Source organism: Perognathus longimembris, chromosome 2, assembly GCF_023159225.1.
Source record: "Perognathus longimembris pacificus isolate PPM17 chromosome 2, ASM2315922v1, whole genome shotgun sequence".
Classification (NCBI taxonomy): domain Eukaryota; kingdom Metazoa; phylum Chordata; class Mammalia; order Rodentia; family Heteromyidae; genus Perognathus; species Perognathus longimembris.
This window is the reverse complement of record NC_063162.1, coordinates 44,624,723-44,637,359: the sequence shown is the minus strand read 5'-3', so window position 1 is coordinate 44,637,359 and position 12,637 is coordinate 44,624,723. Positions and strand designations below refer to the sequence as shown.

General features: G+C 48.5%; 1 protein-coding gene across 2 annotated transcripts in view; it reads right to left on the bottom strand.

The window, feature by feature from the left end:
- Nucleotides 1-12,637, bottom strand: part of Hk1 (hexokinase 1) — a 63,018-nt gene that overhangs the window by 25,707 nt on the left and 24,674 nt on the right. For both annotated transcript variants that reach the window (XM_048338916.1, XM_048338915.1), the window contains exons 3-4: nucleotides 4,452-4,600; nucleotides 1,565-1,684 (exon numbers count right to left, since the gene is read on the bottom strand). In XM_048338916.1, the coding sequence (XP_048194873.1) occupies nucleotides 1,565-1,684; nucleotides 4,452-4,600 (269 nt within the window). The remainder of the gene's footprint in view (nucleotides 1-1,564; nucleotides 1,685-4,451; nucleotides 4,601-12,637) is intronic.

Below are 12,637 nucleotides of genomic sequence, written 5' to 3'. Positions count from 1 at the left end.
GTGGGTAACTGAGAGTAGGATACACTGGATTCCTGGCAGACTGAGACCCTAGCCTGGTCCAGCCTAGGAAGCCCTCCCCAAATTAGAAGTAAGGCTGGCAGGTGGGTCTCACCATTGGCTCCTTCTCTGCTCCTTGTAGGTACATCTGCTTCCCCTGCAAGCTCCTGTGTCTATGAGGATGTCCCCTCCCCCCTCAGCCACACCTTTGTCCTTGAACCACTGTGCCTTGCAGGATCAGGCCACATCTACCAGCCATTCTCCCCCAGGGCCTGGCCCAGTGCCCGAGAGTCACTTATTCATCACTTAGGAGCCATTTCAGTCATCTGATCATGGTGCAATTCGGTATTTTGAGAGAGGACATTCACATGACTTCTATTACAGTATATTGTTATACTGTTCAGTTTCGTTATTAGGGATAGTCATTAGTCTCTATTACAAATTTATAAACTTCATAAATAGGTATGTATGTAGAGAAAAAAATCTTTTGAGCTATGTGTAGTCTAGGATGGGAAACATCCCCCACATGTAAGGAAAACTACTGCTCCCCTTTGGGAAAGGGGAGGGGGAGATAGCTGGAGTCCAAGTCCATCGGAATAGCTGGGATGTGTAACAATGCTGGACACCAAAGGGAGTGGGGATGGCCACAGTAGTCTAGATGGAACAAGGATGGGCCAGCAACTTCTCCAAGGCCTTTAGGGCAAAACACTGAACGGAAGGTGGACCCTGGGACCCTGGTCTAGGACCTCTGCTTATCAGCTCTGTGGCCTTTTGGAGACCTCTGCTCTCCATCCTGAAATGCAGGGCATGGCCTGCTGGATTCCCTGGGCCCTGCTGCTGATTCCCAGAGTGTACAAATAGAAGAGCTCTCCTGACAACAGAGTCCAGGATGTGGCTCACACGTTACTGCCTGCAGTGAACTAGTGATGAGCACAGGCCCTGCTCTCTCTTGGGCTGAAAGATCTCGAGCAGCCTCATTTTCTCATCTGCAAAGAGGGGATGTGTGTGTGTGTGTGTAAAAAGGGCTGCATCTGTTCCTTCTGTGTTTTGGCAGCTCTCTAAGGTACAAAACAAGGGCATCAAGGAGGCCTGAGTACATCCTTACTGAGCAGATAAATACATGTCAAACAGGAAGATGGTGTAACCAGCAGATCAACAAGGAAGCAAGGCCTCACTGGGGCTGGAGCACTGACCATCACATGCTATGGAGTAGCCTGATCCTGAGGAGAGAAGGGTCCTGAGCAGACTCCCAGTCACCACCAGAGTGTACAGCTCTAACAAAAGGACATGCCCTCTGTCTCCATCATCACTGAATCTCACCTGCTTGCACTAATAAACTGTCCCCTCTGCCTGGTGGCCACAAACACCATGATCTGTCTCCATATATATATCAGCAAGTAAATTAAAAGAAAAAAATGACACCCAGTACATCAGGTTCCTTTCTAAAAGTAATCACACATGCAGGCCATCCTGGAAGCAACAAGGAAAAGTGGTGGGGAAAGAGGGTTTGCTAGCATTTCTACCCTAGATGGTAAGGTAGAGCACAATAGCCCCCAGTCAGCCTTACCTCGTCTATTTTAGATTGTCGGCAAGGGAAAGAAAATGTGAACCCCACAGGTAAGTTCTTGTCCTTGATCTTTCTTTTCTCCATGAAGTCCCCCAGGCACTCAGCAACGTGATCAAATAGCTGGGAAGAGCAAGAGAGCACAGTCAGATGGGAAAAAAGGGAGCTGGCATTTCAGCTGGAAAATGTCCACACAGAAAGGAGCACATTTCCCTGAAAGGCCTGCCCCCATCGTGCCCTGAGACCCTGTCTGATAAGCCATGCTGTCTATGTGCCTGGCTGAGAGGAGCCACCCATGGGCCAGCATAGCTGTTAGGAAACATCTCTAACCTTCAGAAGGAAATGGCCTTTCAGCGGCCTACGTATCATCAGGCATTGGGAAAACTAGAAACAGTGTGTGTGTGTTGGGGGGCGGGGATCAGTGTATTTCTCTATCACACACTGTCCACGGGTCTCCCTCCACCACCAAGGTACACCTAGCAGGCTCCTTCTGTAAATTCCCAGACCCTGACCCACTGTTATGACAGACATAATCTTCAGACCATCACAGTTTTTTAAGTCTTTTGCTGAAGGATAATTCTCACAACACATATCCTAAGGTCACTGATTCCCACATGTCTCCAGCACTCACATCAAGAAACCCAACAGGGGGTTGGGGGGTACCACTCCATGGTAGAGCAGTTGCCTAGCATGCACAAGGCCAGCCACACTTGTTGGCCTACAGTCAGTATCGATGACTTCTAATCTCAAGGATTGATTAGTTCTGCCTATTTACCTCATTTCCATAGGGAAATGAGGCAACGGGTGCTCTTTGGTGTCTATGTGAACCATTCAGAGTATTGTGTCTGTGTGGACTGTTCACAAAGTATTGTCCACAACACCACTGCACAATATTTCTGATACAGAAACACCATATCAGGAATATATGTCTGCTTTACAACACATGGCCTATGATTCATTAGGGGTGTACACGTCTTAGAAACCCACTAAGAAGAGCCCAGAACACAGATCCATATTTTCTACATGAAAAATGCCAATGGATAATAGGTCATCTTCAGTGACACTGCCACAGAGTTGCTCGGAGCCCAGACAAAGGTGGTGAGAAAAGGGCCAGTCAAAGTCATTCCTGCAGTGCAGTCCAAGTTCCTAGACTAGGCCATCTTCCTGTCAGGTTTTCTTGGACAGGCCTCCTTGACAAGGAGCATTAGCATATTATGGCTACTCCTGTCTTTCCAGTGCCCATGACCCACCTTTCAGACTGGACTCTGGTGCCAGGATAAAGGGAAACCTGGTCACCTTTTTTATGTAGAGTCACTATTAATGCAGATTATGGCATTGCTGATAGGAGACATGACGGTGCTCCCTGGAAGAACCGGGCTAAGCTTCCTGTGACCTATTTCACACTAATCAAACCCATTACTACTAAGTCGCTCTGCACTACTCCTCCCCCCACCATCTGCACCAGACACTCCAGGCACCCTTGCTGCAGGCCAGCCGAAAGGAAGGGAAATATCTGGGGATGGCAGGTGCAGAGTCACAAAGGCCCTGGGCCTGGAGCCTGGATCCAAGCTAAACACAGCTCCCCAGAGCACTCTGCTAAGAATTTCTGAGGATTTCCCACAATGCAGCAGCTACAAACAGCCCAAGGAGGTAGGAAGCCACCCCTGGGATGACCCAGGTGGTTAGGAGAGCCACCAACTGCAGCCTTGTGCACGTAAGATGTCAGTCCAATGATGGAGGCAGGGTCACCCAAGTGACAACCGTTTCAGTGGTTGCATATAAAGTGACTCACCCGCAATAGACAATGTCTCCTTTCATGCTTTCTACAGTCTACAAAGTTCTGAACTCAAACCCCAGGGAGAAAGTTCAAGAGCACAACTGGACCTCATTGACTCTTGGACAAAAGAAAGGCTGGGTGGTCTGCTCCAGGTCCCACCCAAACTAACTGAGAAAGCAGTTCCAGAAGCCACCCACGCCACAGGAACAAAGAGGCAGCCAGAAGTGAAGCTTCCTGGGTTTCACCTCCAAGTCCATCCCAGAACCAAAGGGTCTTCCAGAGACTTCTGCTGTGAGCCTTGAGGTGAACATACCCTCCCCACAGAAAACATCTGGCAAGCTCTCAATAGTTACCTTGACCTGCAGCCCTAACACTGGGTAAGCACAGCCTAGACAGAGGCAAAGGCTCATGAACAGGCTCCAGGGACCCAGAGACAACTCAAAATAAGGAGAGTTGCAAAAACTCTGGTATCAGGATCCTAGGGAGAGAGAGAGAGAGAGAGAGAGAGAGAGAGAGAGAGAGAGAGAGAGAGAGAGAGAGAGAGACCCACCATTCACAACCAGACAGGCCCTTCCTGGGTTTGCCCAAGGAAGGCCAGTGCTCCTGCCTTGGAGACTCAGGTGGAGAAGTGGTGAGAGTGGATGAGCCAGCCTAAGGCACAAAGGTAGGACGAAAGAACAGTAGTTCCAAAACAGAATCTGTTTTCTCCGCTTGCCAAGCACCCATAGCAAGGAGCCCCACAACCCAAGCTATGAACCTTACTCCTGTCCAACAAATCTATAGCCTCTCCAAAAGGCAAAAACATTTCTACCCCATGGCTGTGCTAAACCTGTGCTAGGGAGCCCACACAAATCCTCCAGCCAAACGCCTCCCTCCCCGCTCTTCCTCCCTGCGAAGTCCAAGCCCCACTCCCAGCCCACCAGTTTACCCAGTGGACAGCTCCTCAGGCACAAGCCAGACCACTGTGCTGCCATACCCTTCTGCCTACAAGTCCTTTATGTATGCACTATGCCAGGCTCCATTAAACCCTGCCAGGGACTCAGAGCACCAGTGTCTGGAAGCCTGGCTCCCAAAGTGCCCCAGGTGACAACCCTGAAGGAAACAGGGACCCACCTGGCTTCCACTGCCATGCACAATGTTCTCTGGAGTTTCGAAAGCCTCAGACTCCATGTGAACATTCTGGTTCTTCTCATGATTCACTTGCACCCTCAGAATTCGAAAGGAAGATCCGCCAAGATCCAAGGCTATGAAATCCCCCTTTTCTGCAGAGGGAGACAAATGTCACATCAGATTTCAACATCAGGAGAACACATTCCAGGCTACTCCTTAGACCCAGTCCTGTCTGCTTCCACCCACAGAGCAGGAATCACGTGACCTTCATCCACTGCCTTGTCCGGTAAGAAGTGGGCAGAGAAACTCTACCTAGCTGCTGAACTAAGACAGGAAGGGCTTCAAGCAACTTCAACATCCCCCCCTGGCAAAGGAAGCAATAGGAAGACTCACCTCATCTTCCTATAATTTCTCACCCCATTTCAACACCAGCAATCCGTATCCATAGATAAAAATCACACCACATTTCACTCAGAGGCAATGCTATACCTCAGGTCGCCCTGTGCCCTAGGGTCTTTCCGGGTGGCTCAGCTTGTCCACAGCTCATCCTATCCCATAGGGTTGTTTTCTCGTGGTGTGCTTAATAGCAAATCAGTACCATACTCACTTTTAGGTGTCAAGTACATTTACCATGTTAAGCAACCATCATGACTTATTTCCAGAAGTTTTTACCAACCCAACAGAAACCCATGAAACATTAAGCCATAACTTCCCACAGCCCCAACCCTCCCTGGGCATTCCACTTTCTATCTCTGAAGCTTGCCTGGATAGGTTCTAGATATTTCATGGATGGAATCAGACACTCGTTAGTTGTCTTTTTGCCTTCATGGCTGGCTTCTTTCACTTAGTTAAGATGGTTTTAAAGTTCATCCAGGTTTTAAAGTTCATCCATGTTGTAGTATAACCAGCTTTTGCATTCATTTTTGTGTCCAGATACTATGCCTGGAGATGGCACCTCTATTTTTCTGTTCACCTGCTGCTGGGCGCAGGCTGCTTCCCCACTTGGCCATTCTAAGCAATGCTCTCATGAGCACTGGCTCACAAGGTTCTGTGGGGACAAGCTTTCATTTCTCTTGGCTACAGCTACCCAGGAGAACTACAGAGTCAAATGATAAAGCATGCTTAGCTTATAGAGAAACTGTCCTGTTTTCCAAAGCGACTGCACCAGTTTCCATTCCTCCAGTTTCCCCACATCTTCATCATCACGTGTGACTGTCTTTTATTTCCACTTGCATTTCTCTGAAGACTAGTGGTGCTTGGCAGCTTTGCTCCTATTTACTAGCCATTCAGACACCTTCTTACTTATTCAGATCCTTTGCTCACTTAAAAAAAAAAAAAACGAGTTGGTGCAGGGCACTGGTGGCTCACGCCTGTAATTCTAGCTACTGAAGAGGCTGAGATCTGAGATCAAAGTTCAAAGCAAGGGCTGGGGATATGGCCTAGTGGCAAGAGTGCTTGCCTCCTATACATGAGGCCCTGGGTTCAATTCCCCAGCACCACATATACAGAAAATGGCCAGAGGGGGCGCTGTGGCTCAAGTGGCAGAGTGCTAGCCTTAAGCAAAAAGAAGCCAGGGACAGTGCTCAGGCCCTGAGTCCAAGCCCCAGGACTGGCCAAAAAAAAAAAAAACAAAGTTCAAAGCAAGCCTGGGAGGGAAAGTCCATGAGACGTTTTTCTCTAATTAGCCATCCAAATGCCAGAAGGGGAGCTGTGGCTCAAGTAGTAGAATGCTAGCCAGCTTTGAGCAAAAAAACCTCAGGGACCTGAGTTCAAGCCCCAGTACTAGCATAAAATTATTTTTTTGGTTTTAGCCAGTCTAGGTCCTTTGAGCTTTCTATAACAATTTTTAATGTAATGATTGTTTTTTGTTTACTGCAATGTATTTTTTATATATACAGCTCACCCATGCCTGTATTTGATTCATCAGAACTTTAAAAATAGTGTGAGGGGGGGAAAAAAAAGAGGAATTTTTCTATTGCCAGCCCAGTCTCATGTTCAGATGAGTCAGAGAAAGCAGCTTTCATGTCACTGAAGCGTGGGGTGACAGAGACTAGGAGGGCCGGCTGAGTCAATATTCATGTCTACACAGAGCAGGAAAGGGCTTACCAATCCTGGTCAAGAAAGGAATAAAGGGCCAAAGGTCAGGCTGTACCTCCAGAAGGCACAGAGCCCGGCAAGTTCCCAGTGGTAGGGAAGTAAACTACAATCTCTGCTGCACAGAGATCAGGACATCTTCAGTTTTCTCACCCCACTCTGCAGTGCTCCTTTGTAAACAGGCATAGATCTATGGGGTCCCAGGGAGTTTGGGTCAGAGCAGGAAGGGGGGGTCGTCATGAGAGACCAGGACAAAGCTAAAGACCAGAAACTCCACACACCTGCAAGCAAGGGCTGATGAATCTGAGGGCAGTACCCAGCGATACACTATGCCAAGAGATGCCTCTCCCAGCCCCTGACCCTTTTCCCCCTCAATATGTGACCCTGGCTCTATCTGAAGGTGTTTTGTGGTTGAAAAGAAACCACACCTCTTTTGAAAATCCCTCTTTCAGCTTAGGAAACACTGGAAAAATATTAACTTACCTCCTCAGCGTATGGGTAAAGGAAGCACCAGCCAAACCGGTCACACCTGTGGCCAGGCTGTCTCTTGGACTCACACACACTGTGATTCTCATATTTTGTACCTTGTAGGTCTTATCCTCTATAGTTAAATGAGCCAAGGAGATTTCACCTGCTATCTCCCTCCCCTCCCCTCCACTGCTCACAGCCCTTGGTGCTGCAGACCCCAGGCGGGCACAGTAAGTGCAAGAGGCTGCAGGAGGAGGGAGGCCTCATCTGTCCCACAGTCTGGTCACTGGGAAAAGACACCAAGCCAACACTCGGCTTTTGGTAAATTCTACTGGATGTGTAGCACTCAAGTAAGAATACAAAAGCCATGATTCTCCACAGCTTCCCAAGGTAATAAAAAGGGAACATTAAAAAAAAATCTCTTTAGCTCATACCCTTCCTGTTCTTCACCCATGACGCTGGGGTGGAGCTGACCCTGCCCTAGTTGCAGGGGTACCAACGTGTGATCCAGGTTTACATTTGTAGCTATGCTGATTGGTGAAAGATGCACACATACCCAAGTTAACCAGTTATGGGTCCCGCAGGGAATAAGGCTGATTCTCTGGCGAGGACATTAGCCAAAGGGGAAGATGCGAGCCTTACCCTACAGGGCTCCGTCCACCATTATAAGGGGAGATGGGAGAGGTGGCCTGCAAATGAAGCCAACACAAGGACAGTGGGGCTGAACAAGAAAGTCAGAGACAGAGAAGTTCCTGGACACAGAAACCAGATGACAACCAGACAAGCTAGATTCCCTATCCTCCTCCTCCTCCTCCTCCTGCTGCTGCTGCTGCTGCTGTTTTGCCTTAACTGGTTGGAGTTTGGATTAGTTCAGCTACAACCAGAAGGTTCCCAAGTTTAATATTGTTTTTAGGGAAGGAATATCCCAAAATAGTCTAGCCTCTCTAAAGAGGAATCTGTCATCCCTCTTTATCTCTCAGTTCAGTTCCATAAGTCACAGTGGAAAGGTAGTCACTCCACTGTAGAGGGACTAGAGCTCACCCCGCTTTATGTGGGATAGAGGGGAGAGAATCTGATTTGGCCTCCCCTTTTCCCTGCTTCCTCCTCCAACAGCCAGTGAATTCTGAAAAAGCTGCATCCTTCCTCCAAGGGCTTGCACAAAGCAGGTGGACAGAGAAAAAAGACCTTCCCAAAGAACTCTATAAAATTACTTACCAAACTTCGTTAGGGATGACAATGATGGGACCCTGCATGGTGGGCAGAGAAGCAGCCATCATACACATCTTACAGATGGAGAAGGGAGGCTCAGGGAAGTGAGCTCGCCAGGGCCATTCAGAGACAGAGGGGACAGCACCAGAGACCCATCCAGGGCTCTGAACTTTTACTCTATTTTATTCTGTGTGCCTTTTGACATTCTCAGCCTCTTTTCCGTAGCAGCAGGCCTCCCTCCAACATGCTCTTCAAATCCTGATCTCATACCTGCCTTTTGGCCTTTCTACTCCTGGGGCCTCCTGCTCATGCCTTCTCCTCCCATTTCCCATCTCCACTGAGGCCAGGAGAGCCACTCTTCAAGCCTCATTAAGTACAACACCTGGAGAGCCTGATGAATCTCCACATCCTAATGACAGCCATTATTATCAGCAAATGATGGAAAACAAACACAGGGACAGATGTCTCTCCAGTACAGGCCTGCGCTGGAATACAGTGCAAACACAAATTGTGCCTTCATGAAGTGCCTCTCTTTGCCAGAGACATTCCTTCCCTCCTGTCTGCAACCCTGATAAGAATGGCCGTCCACAACCCGCCCAGGACACAGATTTCACAGGCGGAGGCAACTTCCAAAACAATCCAACTCTCCTTCCAGGCAGGAAACTGGACATAACCCAAAGGCCCCAAGAGAAAAATCTCTCTTCTTTGGCTGGAAAGTAGGACTGTATAGACAGGATCCCAAAGTATCTATGACCATATCATGCCCAATGTGGTAGGGTACACCTGCAATCCCAGAGACTGAGGCAAGAGGATCCAGAGCTTGAAATTAAGCAATACACTTTCTCAAAAAGAAAATAATAATAGAAAAGAAAAAGAAAAAAATCAATGAGCACAGAACTATGAATCATTCTGGTTTGCATGAAAAAAAAAAAAGTGATGGCATATCCAAAAGAATCCAGGAAGTATTTTTTCAGCTTCTTCTTTCATAAACATCATGCTATGAACTGTAAACGAAAAGCAAAGAACTATCTAACAGTATGCACCCTTAAAACAAAGTGAATAATCCAGCCAGACACCAGTGGCTCACACCTGTAATCCTAGCTACTCAGGAGGCTGAGATCTGAGGATCAAGGTTTGAAGCCAGCCCAGACAGGAAAGTTCATGAGACTCTTACCTCCAGTTAACTACCTTAAAAAAGCTGGAAGCCTAGTGGCAAGAGTGCCTGCCTCGGATACATGAGGCCCTAGGTTCGATTCCCCAGCACCACATATACAGAAAACGGCCAGAAGCGGCGCTGTGGCTCAAGTGGCGGAGTGCTAGCCTTGAGCGAGAAGAAGCCAGGGACAGTGCTCAGGCCCTGAGTCCAAGGCCCAGGACTGGCCAAAAAAAAAAAAAAGCTGGAAGTGGAGCTGTGACTCAAATGGTAGAGCACTAGCCTGAAGTATAAGCCCCAGGACTGGCACAAAAGAAAATACTAATAATCTAAATGAACTATGTAACTTGAGGGTAGGGACAGAAAGGGACAGAGGGTGGGAGCGGAGAGCATTGTATTCATATCATAACCTGATTTATGGAAATGCAACCCCTTTGTACAACTACATGATAATAAGAATCTAACTAGCATCTACAATACCCTTATTGATGAATAACAGAAAGAAAGAAAAACAAGGAGGGCAAAACCTACTTCAAGAAACTGTCCATTATAACAGGTCCCAAGGGAAAAAATTAATTAAAAATGAACTGGCATGTTTTAGAACATGTGGTTTTATCAAGTGAGTTTTTTATCAGGTATGTTTCAAAATTCTGGGTCCAGGGTCAATGGGTAGGAAAGGTGGGCTTCTCCCAGGAGGAAGGCTTCCCTTCACAGGCAGCTCTCATTCAACCTCAGAGGTCTGGGATTACCACTCATTCTGTGGCTAATTACAGAAAAAGAGTGATTAACACTTCAAAAACTGGAACAGCATCAGACTTCCTACTACGGAGGCCCACAGAGTTCTGGGAGAACAAAGGAGCCTGGGACATTAGGAAAGGATGAGAGGAGGGCCCTACTTCCCTACAGGCCAAGGAGTGGGAAGGGGTCCTTGGCACCCATGTCAAGGCCTCAGTGGCTGTCGAGACCAGGAATGTACCAGGACTGGAGGCCCAGGGCACATGAACTGAGCCCACCCAGAAATATCAGGTACAGTCACTAGAGAGAAAGGCTATGGGGGGCTTCCCAGTTCCACTGTCTCTCCTCAAAGGTCCACTGAGGTCGTAACTCCTCATAAATGTAACCCTGCTTGGAAATAGGCTCTACAGAAGGGATCTGGTAGAGAGGAGCTCATTGTTAAGAGGAACACGTTGAGGCCCTAATGCTCTATGACTGGCATCTACGACAAATCACAAGGCCCTGCTCTCCTGTGCACTGAAGGCTCCCGTGGGTTGGAGCTTTGGCTCACCCCATCCTCTCCTCCTCCTTCTGCTTAAAACACTTGTTGGTGCTTCTGAAATGTCCTAAGAGTTGGCCCTATCCACTTTGCAGGAGTCAGGCTCAAAGGGAGTCCCAGACTGCTGACTCCCAGTTCACAAACTAGGACAGGGCTTCCCAAGATGGACCCAAAGATGCTATTACATTTAAGACACCACTGGTTGTGAGACATACCACTATCTGATGGAACATTAACAAACACAGGCCAGGCAAGATAGAGCATGTCTGTAATCCCAGCCAAGGCAGGAGGATCAGACCCATCTCAAGAACCTTCGAAGGTCCTATCTCAAAAACAAAATACAAACCAATGGGCTGGGAGCATGGGAGCGGTAGAACACTTCTATAGCAGTGTTCCAAGCCCCAAGTTCCAGAAAATACTGCAAATGGCAATGAGATTACTATATAAAACTGGATTTAAAAAGAATGAGTGTCTCCAAATAGATGAAAATATGATAGTAGGTAGACAGCAAAAAAAATGTTACACCCACTTCAACAGTAATATTTTAAGACCTTCAAACCCAGGAAAGGGTCAATGGAAAGAGTGAAGAGAGCATCCTCTGCTGACCTAGGGTCTCAGAGGAAAGGGAAGGTGATGGTGGCTGCTGCTGCTGCTGTTGCTCCTGCTGCTCCTCCCCCTCCTCCTCTTCCTCCTCCTCTCCCTCCCCTCTCCCTGGAGCTGGACACAGGGAGCTGGCCACAGAGCACCAGGTGCCTTCTGGGATCAGGTGTCCTTCAGTGCTCTGCCTCAGCAGGTGCTCTCTGCACCTAACACCTTCCCTCCTTCCCTCCCTCCCTCCCTCCCTCCCTCCCTCCCTCCCTCCTTTGGTCTCTCCCTCCCTCCCCCTGCTCTCTCCCAGACAGGAATATGCGGCTGGCTACGGGCCCATCCTGGCTATGGGCTCATCTGGGGCTAAGGAAAGAGTGGGACTCAACTGCAGGGGTCTCCGTTCCCCAGGCATAGGCCCAGGCACATCCAGGAAGCCCCCTCTTCAGGACTATTTCAACAGCTAAACTGCTAATAACCAACTCAAAGAGCAGATGTGGTGGAGGTTCTTAAATAGCCTCTGTGCCTAGGTGAGCCTCACCAGCACGAGCTGGGAGGAAATAGCACACACCCTTCGTCAATGACTCTCACTTGGGTCTTCCAAGGCCAGCTGCAGCCAGGTCAGAGTTCTCTCTGGCCAGTCCACATAAGCCATGTACAGTACTTACTTATCCTCTGTCACAACAGCAGCTGCACCAGATGTAGCTATCCTGGTTTCTGCCTATAAGCGACTTTGAACAGGAGCCTCTCAACAAGCATTTGAACAGAGGCCTCCAGAGCGGAGAAGAAGCAGAGCATGACAGCCATACTCACAGGTATGCGCTCACAACCTCACTTCCTCATACCTTCATCCCCCATGCCAGGCAGTAGGTGAGCCCAAGCCAAGAGCAGGTCGCGGTGAATTCCTGTACAGGTGCCAAGCTGGGGCTGGCATGGCATCCACCTCTGCCAACTAATGACTATGGATTTAGCTGAGCCAAGAACAGCTTCCACGAAGGAGGCCAAGCCCACAGCCTCGTGGCCTTCTCCTGTCCAAGTGCAGGGCCGAAGTGGGGGTATTGACGATCCTCAGGGGGCCTTCTCAGCTCCCCAACTCACAGGGATGCATAGTGAATTCTACCTTCCCTCTCCATTTTGCTGCTAGAAGACGGCTTTGATTTAGCATCCAGAAAATTTGTTCAAATAAGGACTTGAATCCGGCCCAGTTGAGTCCAAGACCCATCTGGCCACTAGGACTATTACCGAGCTGAGTCCTGAGAGAGGGGTTCTCTGATGGAGGGATTCTTCTAAAATAAAGCCTTTGTTTGGGAGACATAGGAGCAGTCCACATGACATTTGCAAATCCCCAAACACTAAACCTTCAAAGTATCACAAGCTATCACATAGCCTAGCTCATGAGGGCAGGTT